At 50.6% G+C, this 13,839-nt stretch overlaps 1 protein-coding gene across 1 annotated transcript; it reads left to right on the forward strand.

Annotated features, from left to right (window-relative positions):
• Positions 1-254: 254 nt before the first annotated feature.
• LOC120672942 lies at positions 255-1,919 on the forward strand. Its single transcript, XM_039953575.1, has 6 exons — positions 255-500; positions 742-849; positions 926-1,150; positions 1,268-1,388; positions 1,460-1,535; positions 1,637-1,919. Exons 1-6 carry the CDS (start codon positions 255-257, stop codon positions 1,917-1,919), a joined length of 1,059 nt encoding a protein of 352 aa, XP_039809509.1.
• The last annotated feature ends 11,920 nt before the right edge of the window (positions 1,920-13,839 follow it).

Raw genomic sequence — 13,839 nt, forward strand, 5'->3', positions numbered from 1 at the left:
GACCAAGGGCCTCAAGACCGGGGCGCATGCGATGCCGCTTTCGGCGCCGCAGCCCCCGACCGGAGGGGACCCGGCCCTAGAGGCGGAGGCTGTAAAGCTCCGAGAGGCGGTGGCTCGAGGGGGCCCTGTCGGCCCAATAGACCTGAGCACAGGAGGGAAAAAATGACGCCGGCCAGAGCGGCGCTGCGGCGGACACCTGGGCCGACGCCGAGGAGGAGGTCGGCCGGGCGGTGCGGAGAGCGCCGCCTGGTCGAATGTCGAAGCCGGCGAGGGCGGAGCGGGCAGCGTCGCCCAGCCGGAAGCAGGAGGAGGAGGAGAAGCTGGTGGGGAAGCGCAGGAGAGCCCCGCGAGCCAAAGAGAGGGAGAGACCCTCGCCCCCAAGGGCTGGGGTCGAGGGGGCCATGGAAGTGGAGTCGGCGCCAAGGGCGCCGGTGGTGGAAGAAACCCGTGTCCCGGAGCCCGCGAGGGCCGGGGACGAGGGTGCTGCTGCAGCGGCGACAGTGCAAACGGCGTCGGAAGAGCATGGAGCCGGTGGTGGAGCTGGCGCTGAGCGGCGATGAGTACGGGGATTCAAGGGACATCGATCCTGCTACTGCGACTAGCGCCGCCGCTTAGATTGCTGAGTTTATTTCGGCCTCCGAGGATATCCTCGGTGCAGGGACATCCGAGGGGCCCAGTCGTGGGGCCAACTATGCGATCGTTCTGTCTGGGGTCCCCTCGGAATTCCTTCGCAACGAGCAGGTGGAGGAGGAGGCCTGGAAGGCACAGTACGACGTCGGCACTCAGATCCAGGACGCCCTCGGCTATGCCTTCCAGCTGCATCAGAAGACGAATTTCCTTATAAGCAAGGTAAGTACTTTCACCTGGGAATTGCTCGTTTTTTATCTTGTTCTTGTGTGTTTCACTCATGCTCCCCCACTTGCAGCGGCTGAGGGAAATCTCTTGCAACAAAAGCGCCGAGCTGGCCCGGTTGTACTCCCAGTTGCGCTGGCTTGGGCAGTACAATGCCAGTTTGGTTGTTCGGACGATTGGGGCCAACACCTTGGTGACCGACCTGGGGGTGCGCCAGCGTGCGCCGGAGGAGGAGCTGGCGCAGGCCGCTAGCGAGCGCGATGCCCAGAGGGCTGCGGCGGAGCGGAAGGCCCAGGAGGTCGAGGCGTAGGCTGCCGAGCTGCAGCGGAAGGAGGCCGAGCAACAACGTGAGAAGGAGACCGTTGCCACGCTCTCCGCGACCCTCACTAAGAGGGATGCCGCCCTTGCTAAGCAGGAGGCGGCCGCTCGGAGCGCGGAGGCTGCCCTCAAGGTGAAAGAGGACTCCTTGTCCACACTCCAGGCACAGGTGAACGTCGCGCTGACTCGGCTAGAGGAGGCGCAAGGAGACATCAGAGGTGAGTGTATGAGGTTTTTGCTTAAGTCGATTCTCATTTTGCTTGAGGCTTATCTTTATTTCCTCGTTCAGAGCTGAGGAAAGCGGTGGCGGACGAGACCGCGGCAAAGGAGGATGTCCATAGCGCGCTCACGGCGGCGCAAAACGAGTACGCAGGCCTGGAGCAGGCCGCCGTAGATGTGTGCCAAGAGCTCGAGGGGGAGGGGGCTTTATCTGGTAGTTCGGTGGCCAGCCGCCTGCGATCGCTAGGCGGTCGGGTGGCCGAGCACATCAAAAGCACCTTCTGCCATGGCGTTCAACGGCCCTCGCCGTGGCCACGACGCACTACGATATGGACCTCGAGAGGGTGTCGTCGGGGTACGTCGTTGCGTCCGGCATCGGTGCGAATGCCGCGTTGGCTGCCATAGATGACGCCGACGCCGCCGTCAAGGAGTTCGCTGCCGTCCTGGCCAGGAAGTTTGAGGACGACATTCCCCCCATAGCCGAATTCGACGCTGTTGAAGATCCGCAGGGGGGAGAGGATAACCTGTAGGAGGTCTGGGCCTCGGAGCCCATCTAAATGAATTAGTATTTTGTCGTAACTATTTCTGAGCGAGAAGACTAGTTATTGTATATTGACAGTGTGGCCGATCGAGGCCTTGTGCGTTCGAGCCCTCGTTTTCTCTACTTTATTTCCGTGTTCTCGTATGTGTTTTAGATAGGTTTCAGCGAGGAAGTTTGTGTTCACAAATGGCTTAGGCATAGGGAGATGAGTGGGGATGCCATATCCCGGAGGCGTAGGCGGTCCCACGGCTCAGCCGATACCGTTCCGTAATCGTTTATGCCTTGCGTCTACCTTTCTAGGTATACGAGAAACTTGGATACGGAAGTTTTTTCGAAAAAATGTTGGCGATTTTGGGGACGTTCGGGGGTCCCCGTCGTAGTAGCCCCCGAGGGAGGCTTGTCTTTACTGAGGGTAAAGCCAAGCTTACCTCAATATTCATGCGTATCGGAGACCCCGAGGGTTCGGAAGGTTCTCAAAAAATAAAAAAGTAAAGCATACTCTTTATTGCTTTGATAAACTTTAGATATAAGTACAAACTATGTACAAATGGCTTGGAAATTCAAGGGTAGAAGTGACGTAGCTGCTGGATGTTCCAAGCATTGGTGAAGACTTTGCCTCTCTCGTTCGCCAGCTTGTACGTGCCGGGCTTGAGCACCTCAGTGACGATGTATGGGCCTTCCCATGGCGGTGAGAGCTTGTGGCATCCCCTGTTGTCCTGTCGAAGCCTCAGCACCAGGTCCCCTTTGTTGAGGTCTCGACGCCGGATCCTCTGTGCTTGGTATCTTCGTAGGGACTGCTGATAACGTGCTGAGTGTAGGAGCACCACGTGTCGAGCCTCGTCCACTTGGTCTAGCGAGTCTTCGCGGGCTTGCTGGTTTTGCTGTTCCTGGTAGGTCTTGAGCCTCGGCGACCCATACTTCAAGTATGTGGGAAGCGTGGCCTCGGTGCCATAGACGAGGAAGAATGGGGTAAAGCCTGTGGCTCTGCTTGGGGTCGTGCTCAGGCTCCAGATAACCGAGGGTAGCTCTGTGAGCCATCTCCGGCCAAACTTGTTCAACTTGTTGAAGATCCTTAGCTTCAAACCTTGTAGGATCATGCCATTGGCACGCTTCACTTGGCCATTTGTCTGTGGATACGCCACAGCCGACCAATCCACGCGTATGTGATAGTTGTCGCAGAACAGAACAGCCTACTTGGACTTTATCTTGCCGATGGGTCGAGCCTCGATCCACTTGGAGAACTTGTCGATTGCTACCAACAAGTGGGTGAAGCACCCGGGCGCCCCACATGGCGAACGGCCACGAGATGGGGATGGTCTGCAGAGCATGTGCCGGGAGGTGCGTCTTCCGGGTGTAGAACTGGCAACCCTCGCAGGTCCGCACGACGTCAGTGGCGTCGGTGACCGCTATGGGCCAGTAAAAGCCCTGCCGAAACACATTGCCCACGAGGGTGCGCGGGGCGGCGTGGTGACCACAGATGCCGGTGTGGATGTCTCGGATCAGCTCCTTGCCCTCGGGGATGGGGATGCACTGTTGTAGAACGCCCGAGGGACTGTGCTTGTATAGTTCGTCGTCGATCAAGACGAAGGACTTTGCTTGCCTGGTAATGCGCCACGCCTGAGCGCGGTCCAAGGGTAAGACCCCTCAGATCATCCAGTCGAGGTACTGGGTACGCCAATCTCGCGGAGGCGGGGCCTGTTGGCATTTCTTAGAGTCATCACTAGGAGTGGTTAGTTCCTAGCAACGGATATACCTGTTGTAGCATTTCACCCGGAGTGGCATTTCTTAATGTTTACAGAAGGATCCGCAAGCGCACGGATATACCGTTGTAGCATTTCACCCGGAAGTATTCAGGGTATCATTATTTATATTTTCCCAAGGGATGGCTAGGTTGTGTAAAGTGTATTTACTTAGTTATATAACCATGACACGTATGAGCAAGATGAAGACCACAGACTATACAGGGGTAAGTGATAAATAAAAGATAATCAGGGGTAATGTGACACACACAGAACAACCAACTCTCATGAATAAAGAATAAACAAGCAATCCTAAGGTTACTGGGAGCATAGGCAAAGATTCCTATTATACTAATCATGTTAGCAGATAAGTTACATTAGCTGCGTTGCTTAGAGCTGCAGTTGCCGGGAAATTAGGGACATCGGGGAGAATGACCCGCACTGGATAACATCCAATCCCGTTTCATCTTTGCATGAACTCCTACACCATACCCGAACTTCGGGGAGTACGCTAACCGAGAAGCAGCTTTCCGACGGACCGACAGGGCTGTCACCACCTGCGGTCTACCCCAGTCACACCATGGAGCACCGTCATATCCGAAGGATCCCGCATACCCGGGCACCATGCCCGCATATGAGATCACTACCCTAGCACCCCCGTGTCCCCCACCCTTCGGATAGACAGGTAAGATGCTAAGCCAAGCCCGAAAGCACAACGAACCAATATCCTTACCCAGATCATATAGTCTAAGCATGCAACTAATATAACTTGATAAAGCATAGCTCAAGGCTAAACAATCTACGAACATAGCAAGATAACCAAGAACAAACTCTGAATGATTAGCATAAAGAAAGTCGGAATACAAAGCCATACCAGAGGCCGAGGATTGCTCGCCAACCCTGAGGACAACTGGATTCACTAAGAGATGAAGTAATAGCCTAGCTCCACTACCCTAAGGAGTACAAGTCACAAGAGAGTTTAGAGAGAGAGGCTTCCAAGTGGTGTGTGAAAGAGAGTGGTGGGAGGACCCTTTTATAGCTTGAGAAGTTGGTTCCCGCCATCTCTATACATGGAAACTTGCCAAACCGTCATTGAGAGGATAGGATCATTCTTCCCGCCAAAGCTCAGAGGGAAAACCTTCCATAAGGGGTCGGCCGACCCCCCCTTTGGCGCCACTGGCCACCGTCCTTCTCTGGTACACTGACTGGTGGGTCCTGATGTCAGATGGTCGGTGCCGGGGCTTGGTTGGTCGGTTTGGTCTGGTTTGTGGTCCTCCTTTGCTCATGTTACGCAGGATACGATCGCCTGTGTCTTCTGTCTGCGTATTCGTCGTGTTTTCGTCTTATTTCGGACTTGTGCTCCTGAAATCATAAATTCTCGAAAAAAACTATGGAGCTAGGTTAGTGATACAAATATACGAGTAAGAGGTATAGTTTTCCTTCTTAAATGAGTATAGTTGTCGGTCATATTTCGTACTTAACGACCATCAACAAGGCCTCGTCGATCTCCATTGCTTCAGCCTCGTCCACTGAGGAGGTCTCGATGTCAGTGTCCATGGCCTCGGACTCCTCCGTCGAGGGGTATTTGGCTGATGGCTCTGTGGTCGCAGTCCCCGAGGATTTGGGTGCTGCCCCAATGGCTTCCGCAGGATTCTTGAAGTCGACGGATGGCTTGGTGAGGTCACGGGCGAAAACATTCGGGGGAACGGTGGTCCGCCCAGACGCGATCTTGGCCAGTTCGTCCACTTCTTCATTGTACTTGCGCACGATGTGGTTAAGCTCGAGCCCGTCGAACTTGTCTTCGAGGCGACGTACTGCATTGCAGTACGCCTCCATCTTCTCATTGTGGCAGCTAGCCTCCTTCATCACCTGGTCGATGACGAGTTGGGAGTCTCCCCGGACGTCGAGACGTTTGATGCCGAGTTTGATGGCGATGCGGAGGCCGCTGAGGAGGGCCTTGTATTCCGCCATGTTGTTAGATGCCGGGAAGTGCAAGCGCACCACGTACCGCATGTGCTTTCCGAGGGGTGAGACGAATAGCAGGCCCGCACCTGCACCCATCTTCATCACTGACACGTCGAAGTACATGAGCCAACATTCGCCTTGAATCTGAGGCAGGGACAGCTGAGTGTCGGTCCATTCGGCAATGAAGTCTGCCAAGATCTGGGATTTGACTGCCTTGCGAGGGGCGTAGGTGAGAGTCTATCACATCAGCTCCACTGACCACTTGGCAATCCTACCCATGACCTCCCGGTTGTGAAATATCTCCCCGAGGGGGAAAGACGAGACCACGGTGATGGGATGAGCCTCAGAGTAGTGGCGCAGCTTGCGCCGTGCCAAGATTACTGCGTAGAGCAGCTTCTGGATCTGTGGATACCGTGTCTTGGTTTCAGACAGCACTTCACTGACGAAGTACACCGGCCTTTGGACGGGCAAAGTGTGCCCCTCCTCTTGTCGTTCCACAATGATAGATGCGCTGACGACCTGAGTCGTTGCTGCCACGTATAGGTAGAGGGGCTCGCCGTCCATTGGTGGTGTTAGGATCGGAGCGCTTGTAAGCGACGCCTTGACTTTGTTTAGGGCTTCCTGGGCCTCGGGGGTCCACGAAAAGCGTTCGGATTTCCTTAGGAGCCGATACAGAGGCAAGCCTTTCTCACCGAAGCGTGAGATGAATCGGCTGAGGGCCGCTAGGCAACCCATGACCTTTCGAACCCCCTTTAGGTCTCGGATTGGTCCCATCCAAGTGATGGCCGAGACTTTCTCAGGATTGGGTTCGATGCCCCGCTGGGAGACAATGAAGCCCAAGAGCATGCCCCGAGGGACTCCGAACACGCACTTCTCGGGGTTGAGTTTCACCCCCTTAGCCCTAAGGCAATCGAACACGATCCTGAGATCGGCTACCAGATCGTCCGTCTTACTAGATTTCACAACGATGTCATCGACATATGCCTCTACGGTGCGTCCGATATGGTCTCTAAACACGTGGAGCATACACCGTTGGTATGTAGCAGTACATGCCGAAAGGGGTAATAAAAGAAGTCGCGAGCTGGTCGGACTCTTTCATTTTGATTTGATGATAACCGGAGTATGCGTCAAGAAAGGACAAAAGTTCGCATCCCGCAGTTGAATCAACAATTTGATCAATTCGTGGCAAAGGAAAGGGAACTTTAGGACATGCCTTATTTAAACTAGTATAGTCTACACACATCCTCCATTTTCCACTCTTTTTCTTAACTAGTACAGGATTAGCTAGCCACTCGGGATGGAATACCTCCTTGATGAATCCGGCCTCCAGAAGCTTGTGCACTTCCTCGCCGATCGCCCGTCGCTTGAGCTCGTCGAAGCGACGAAGGCGTTGCTTGACCGACTTGTTGACATTTCTTAGCGCAATCACTAGGAATCGTTAATCCTTAGCAACAGCGATAGAAATGCCTGTTGGCGGTCCTTAGTGTAATCACTAGAAATGAGGGCGCCGAACCCATCCTAGCAACTGCACCCAAGGGGTGCCACTCTCGTGGTATAATCAATACGATTACAGATGGATCCGCATGCGCACGGATATACCGTTGTAGCATTTCACCCGGAGAGTAAGCGTATCGTCATTTATTTGTGTCCCAAAGGACGGCAGTGGCAAAGATATTGTACTTAACATTAACCATGACATTGTGCCTCAAGCAATAGGCAATACTCTAACAGGGGTAAGTCCAGATAAAGAATAAGAAAGGGTAATGCGACACAGCACACATCCACACTCCAAGAGGAAGGAATAAAGGAGAGAAACTATAAAACAAAGAACTACTCTATCCTACGTCAAGTCAGCTGGAGCTTAGGCTAGGTTAGGTGTCCTAGTGCTTCTATCCAAAGCTGGGGTCACGTTAGATCATGGTTAGGACTGCAGGTGCCAGAAAAATGGTATAGCGGGGAGAAGGTCCCGTACCGGAGTACATCCAGTCCCGTTACCTCTTTGCATGAACTCCTACACCAAACCCGAACGTCGGGGAGTACGCTAAACGCAACACCGCTATTACGCCGGACGGACATGGCTGTCACCACCTGCCGTCTACCCCAGTCACACCGTGGAGCACGGTCATATCCGAAGGATCCCGCATACCCGAGCACCACGCTCGTGAATGAAGTCACTACTCTAGTGCCCCAGGTCTCCCACCCTTCGGATGGACGAGTAAAACACTAGAGCAAGCCCGAAAGCACAACGAACCTCTATCCGTACCCGGATCATCTGGCCTAACCAAGACCGTAGCATAACTTATGAATGATCTAAGCATGGATTGATAAACTATCAAGATAGTAAAGCAACCATGGCAAAACTCTATATTATGAATAGAAGTCTGACAAGTCAGATACAAAGCCATACCAGGAGCCGAGGATTGCTTATTGACCCCGAGGACGACTTGCTCGCTAAAGAGAACTAGCCTAGCTCCACTACCTAGCTAAGAGACCAAGAGAGAGGAGAGCCTTCTTGGAGAGAATGGAATGAAGTGTGTGTGTGTTGAGAGGGGTGAGAGGGGGCCCTATTTATACTAGTGGAGGTCGGTTCCTGCCAAATGCACGTATGGAAGGTGATCAGGAGACTTGGGGGCGACTCCTCCTCGAAATGCACCGGGACGGGAGGCCGGACTCTTGTCCTTATCCTTCTCTGGCAGGCTGACATGTGGGCCCTGATATCTTTACTTGTATGCATTATGAGTGGCGTGTCTGTTTGCTCTGCCAGATGGGCCCTCTTTGGAAGTGGGTGACGCTGGATGCGATATTCTGCGTAGTTGTATGGCGTCTGCTGCGTGTTTTCGTCTTATTCCGCTCTTGCTCATCTGAAATGTATAAAACTCGAAAACAACTGCGGAGTGAGGTTAGTGATACAAATATGCGAGTAATTTATGTAGTTTTCCTTTATTATTGAGTATAGTTGACGGCTGAAAATGGCACTTAAGCACCGTCAACAACTCCCCCAAGCTAGCCTTTTGCTCGTCCCGAGCAAAGTTTTAGACTTAGGTTGTTGATCAGGAGTTGCTACAATGTCGCATTCCTGACTTATGCCCAAGGCACAACCGAGTGTTCTTACCTTTATTCTGAATAAGTTGGTCTTGTTCGCACCTTTTACCTTACTCCTATGGGGCTTATAGCATCATCCTCATCTTTGGCGGATGAGGGTCAGAACGGCTTGTAGAGTACCACTTACCACTCTTTTGTTCAACCGTCAATCTAGAGGTTTTATAAAGTTTTTGAAAAGAAAAATTGTAGTTCCTCGGATGATCTCTCGGATCGCTCAATGTGTTTCATTCCTCACCAAGACCTTTTTATGCGCCTTTCTTTTTCCATCCTACTTCTAACGGATTCTTTTTGGTGGATATGTAGGTATGGAGGATATAATGGCAACCTTGCTTCTCATATTTCGCTAAGTCAAAGACCGGATCCAAAGGAGAAACAAGTCATAAACCTTGATCAAGATGTGCAAGTGTGTGGATATTTTTGGTGGATGATGGATGTGAACTCCTTTATATGAATTCTCTTTCCCTTGTAATATTTTTTTTGGTATGGGCTATATTTTCCTTTTTTTTCTCTTTTTTTTGACACACCTTGTGGGTGTGTGGCATATCTTCTTTGGGTATGCATCTTCTCTCTCTTTTTTTTTGTCATGCCTTGTGGGCATGTGGCATACCTTCTTTGGGTATACATCTTTTATTTCTTTTTGTATAGCCCATACACTATGATTATAACTTTGGAGAGAGATAAATATGGCACATCTTGGAGTTTTATTTGTGGATGGATAGGGGATGTACTTGCTATCTTCCAGGTGTAGAAGTATAGCATGTGAGTGGACGTGTACGTGATCTTGATCATGGGCGTATGAAGTGATTCTCTCAAAGGGTCACACCAATTTGACAAAGCTCAATGAGAAGACAAGTTGCATATGTAGAAAATGCTTTTCAAACTTGTAACTCATATGGCTATGGATAGGAATTGCATATCACCGAGGAACTTTATTTTATTTTTGTATTTTTTTGAAAAGAAATACTCCGGATATCAAGCATCACGTAGGAGAAGATCATAGCAACTCTTTTTAGCCATATCATAACCCACAATAACCTAGATTTGAATTCTGCTTTTCGCTACCCACAAGTTTCAAGTTTAAGGTTTGAACAATTTAGCCACCAAACTCAAAACTTAGGCAGAGCACAAGGTTGTAACTAGGCATAAGAAAGGAACTAACAGAGCAACTATTCATCATCTCAACAAGGAAAAACTACACATGCTTACTACACATACTGGAAAGCAAGTAAATATTTTTGGGTTTTTATGGGTTTTGCCAATTTTTATTTGATTTTAGTTATGCAAATTTTTATGGATTTTCATAATTTTGCAAATTTTTGTTTGGTTACATGCAAGGTTTTGAAAGCAGTAAAGATAGAGTTTGATACAAGGTACCTCTCATGGGGGTCCTCCCCCAAGCTAGCTTCAGGCTCATTGCTGCTGGTTGGGATTAAACCCAGCCCAATGGTAATAGGCCCTCCACTCCTCCTGGGATTGCTGCTGTTTCTGCTCTAGGTTGCGGATCCTCTCGCCAGTATATCGCTGTCAGTTCTGTGTTGACTCGATGTGCTGGCCCAGCGACTCGTCGATGTTGGTGGTGCGCACGTTCAGCTCGCCCATCTGCCGAGTCAGAGTGGCGAAACCTCTAGACGAAGCTGTGCGTCGCGGGGGTCCGCTGGAGCTGGAACTGGTGGACCGGTGCCCTGAGGCCTGCCGTGCCCACTCAGTGGAGCTGGCACTCTGCCATGACGAATCTCCAGCCTCATATTGCTGTGGTTGAGGCTGAGGTTGCTGCTGCATGAACTCCTCCCTTATGGCCCCGCTTCTTGTAACCCTGCCAGGAAGACCAGAAACACTATGCCGAGGGCTCTCCTCTTGTGGAACAAGAGGGATGGTTAGCGAACGGCAGTTATACAAATGATACCCCGTATTTGGCAACGGGATTTCATTTGCATAACCAAGTGAAAAGAAAATCAAGGAGTCATACGGGCCTTTCTTGAGCGTGTGGCCTTGAACTAAGTACGCCTCATCGATCATAACACGGGGCTCCTCAATGAAAGAAACGGGGTTCCCGTCTAAGATTTCCATGTTTGATGCGATGTGGGTAACCAAAGAAGTGCATTCAATAGGACCCGTCATCCGAAAATTTGTGAGCCATTGCTTAACCATTGCTTGCGCGGGGGAGATTCGGATTTTGTTGACCATGGCATATAATATCATCAACTCATCATTGCGCACTGGTCATGGATCATCTCTTGGAAAGAGAGTGATAACCACCCACTTGTGCATCAAACGAAGAGTCGGGTTTTGAATGTCTTTGCACCGAGGTGCAAACTTGCCATGAACAACTTGACTCGAAATCAAACCCCAAAACTCATGTCGATCAAAACCGCGGCAAGTTTTTGCAAGGGAATCTGGCAAGCGCGTTCAAAAACCAAGGAGGTGACTGAAATTTCTCCAATTAAAATAGCATTCAACTCCAAAAAGTCAGAAAGAAACACCATCGTCCACCTCCCGAAGAGTGCAAAGAAACTGGATGGTGAGGAGACGAGAACCATTCTCCTCGACGGGCACAAAACCATCCCATCCAACCGCATGCCAAACACGAGCGAAGTCAACGCCAATACCTGTTTTTTCGAGAAGGTCCGGATCGAAGTCTCTGGTATGACTAAAGCTTCGATTCTTGATCATGGCGTAGGCTTGACACTCGCGGTCGTCTTGCAAGTCGAGGTACGGTGCATCATCTTCATCTATTTCCATGTCCTCGGCTTGCAGTTCTTCAGCTTGCTCCTCTATTTGTTCTGCTTGTTCATCTTGCTCATAGTCCATCGTGGTCGGCGTTGGTGTAGGTTCTAGGGAATGATGGGAGCTCGACCCACCCCATGAACGAGATGAGCTTGACCTTGTCATCTTTTTGATAGCTCCAGAAAGTTTCCGACCTACACCCTTCATGCTTGCAACAAGAGCGAACAAGAACGAATGAGAGCAACTCAGTTCGGGTTATGTTAGCGCAATCAAAATGAAATTCTTACCCGAGAGTTGTTCCTCCAAATATGTGATCAATCTTGCAGCAAAGAAATGAGAGAGAGAGAGAGATTTCTTGAAACCAAACTTGAGCCAAAATCCAATGGAAACCCGAGCACGAATGTGTGAGAGGGAGTGTGAGTTAGTGTGTGAGCATGAGAGAGCTCAACACCCCTCTCGGCCCCTATTTAAAGAGAAGATGGCGCGTGCTCCAGAGGAGAGGCAAGCCACAATGGCTATGGAGCCGTTGGAGAAGGTGGGGCCCAGGAGCCGTTGGCCCTGGGTCGGCCGACCTGTGGGGTCGGCCGGCCCCAGGGTGGGCCCCCTGGTGCCCCTCTTCGGCCTGGTGCTTCCTCAACGGTTAAGTTCTTTGAAAATATGGTGCACAGCCACAAGTTTGCTCGAAAAGATGTCTAAATTATTTTTCCCAAAGGATTTTTAAAACTCAAAAAATATTTTTGGTCTTTTTGTAAAAAGGGAAAAATGCTTAGAAAAATTCCAGCCTGCAAAAAATATTTTTGAAAATTTCAAACATGCAGTGGAGAAAAACAAATAAGGTGCCAAGAAAATGTTGAAAAGCGAAAAACAAATATGAGATAAATACCAATTTACCTTTGGCAAGGGTGCGTCGTTTAAAGTCCGACGTGCACGACTCTTCTCCATCATCTTTACCATTCATCGGCTCGTCCTGGAGAACTGGACGAGGCCGAACTCTCGACCTTCCGCCACACCTTCTTTTCCTTCTTCTTTCTTTTAGGTGCGGAGGGTCGTTGTTCTGGCTGGGGTTTTGGTGCACCCCAAAGTGCTTGCCCTTCACTGTCTTGTTGGATCATGAAGCGCTGCTCTTCCTTCTTCTTGAACCTGAAAAACATATCCTCCCTTCCAACACGGAAATGGATTTCTCCCTTTCCGACATCGATCCTTGCCTTGGCAGACCTTAGGAAAGGTCGCCCAAGTATGAGGTCGCCCTCTATATCCATTACCACAAAGTCGGAAAGGACAAAGGAGTCTCGTACTCGTACAAAAATGTGTTTGGCTATCCCTTCGGGATACCGAATGGTTGAATCTGCAAGCTGTACGAGCATAGTTGTTAGAGAAAGAGCAGGATATTCAAGTGCTTCATATATTACCTTGGGCATTATATTCATGCTTCCCCCCAGATCGCATAGGCATCACTCGAAGTGTTTGATGTAGATCGAGCAGCTGATCATGGGGACCCCTGGATCCTCTTGCATCGCTGCTACCATGCCATCCCAAACGTCATTCCTCGGGGGATAGTACCTACCTGCATGGTTATTGCGTGGTGGCCTCCGGGACGAGTTATCCCGTCCGGTAGACACCATGCTGACATTTTCAACGGGAGACTCGGGTTGCCCCGGTATCTTCCCGCTCTCAACAGCAGGTAACGAAGCAGCAATTTGTGCAAGCTGGGTTTTGATCATTTTGTTGAAACTTAACTGGTTTTTAAGAGTTGAAGACAAAGTTTCAAGCTTGACATTTAAACTTTCCAGGGATTTGTCATTGGCCAAAAGCTTTTTATTTATATTTTCATTAATTTTAACTTGGCCAAGAACAAGTTCTCTCAAAGGAGGTTGGTTTGAATTGAAATTCAAATTATAAGAAGGATTGTAGTGGTTACCTCCCTGAAAAGGTGGACGTGGCTGGTTCCACCCCTGGCCTCCTTGTTGTGGACGGTACCGGTTGTTGTTGTTGTTGAGGTAGGCGCAGTCTTCACGGGTTTTGGGGCAGTCGTTCCCCGAGTGTCCATCATTATCACAGACTTCACACGTGAAGTGCGATTCCATGGCACGAGCATAGTTTTCTCTATGCTTCTTGAATTCGGCCCTTTCGTCGAGATGCTTCAGTAGGAGGTCCAGTTTGGCAACGATCATATCCGTCTCCTTGACGGTATGTGTGCCCTTGGTGCGGGGTTGGAGTCGTTCATCGCTCCACCCCTGATTGGAGATCATCTTCTTGACCAATGCTTTGGATTTGGCTATGGTCAGGTCGAGGAAGGCTCCTCCAGTAGCGGCATCAATATTGGCTCGAGATGTCGTTGTGAGCCCGTTGTAGAACCTTTGCAGGACGAGCCACTCATCC

The sequence above is a fragment of the Panicum virgatum genome, chromosome 5N, assembly GCF_016808335.1.
Source record: "Panicum virgatum strain AP13 chromosome 5N, P.virgatum_v5, whole genome shotgun sequence".
Lineage (NCBI taxonomy): Eukaryota > Viridiplantae > Streptophyta > Magnoliopsida > Poales > Poaceae > Panicum > Panicum virgatum.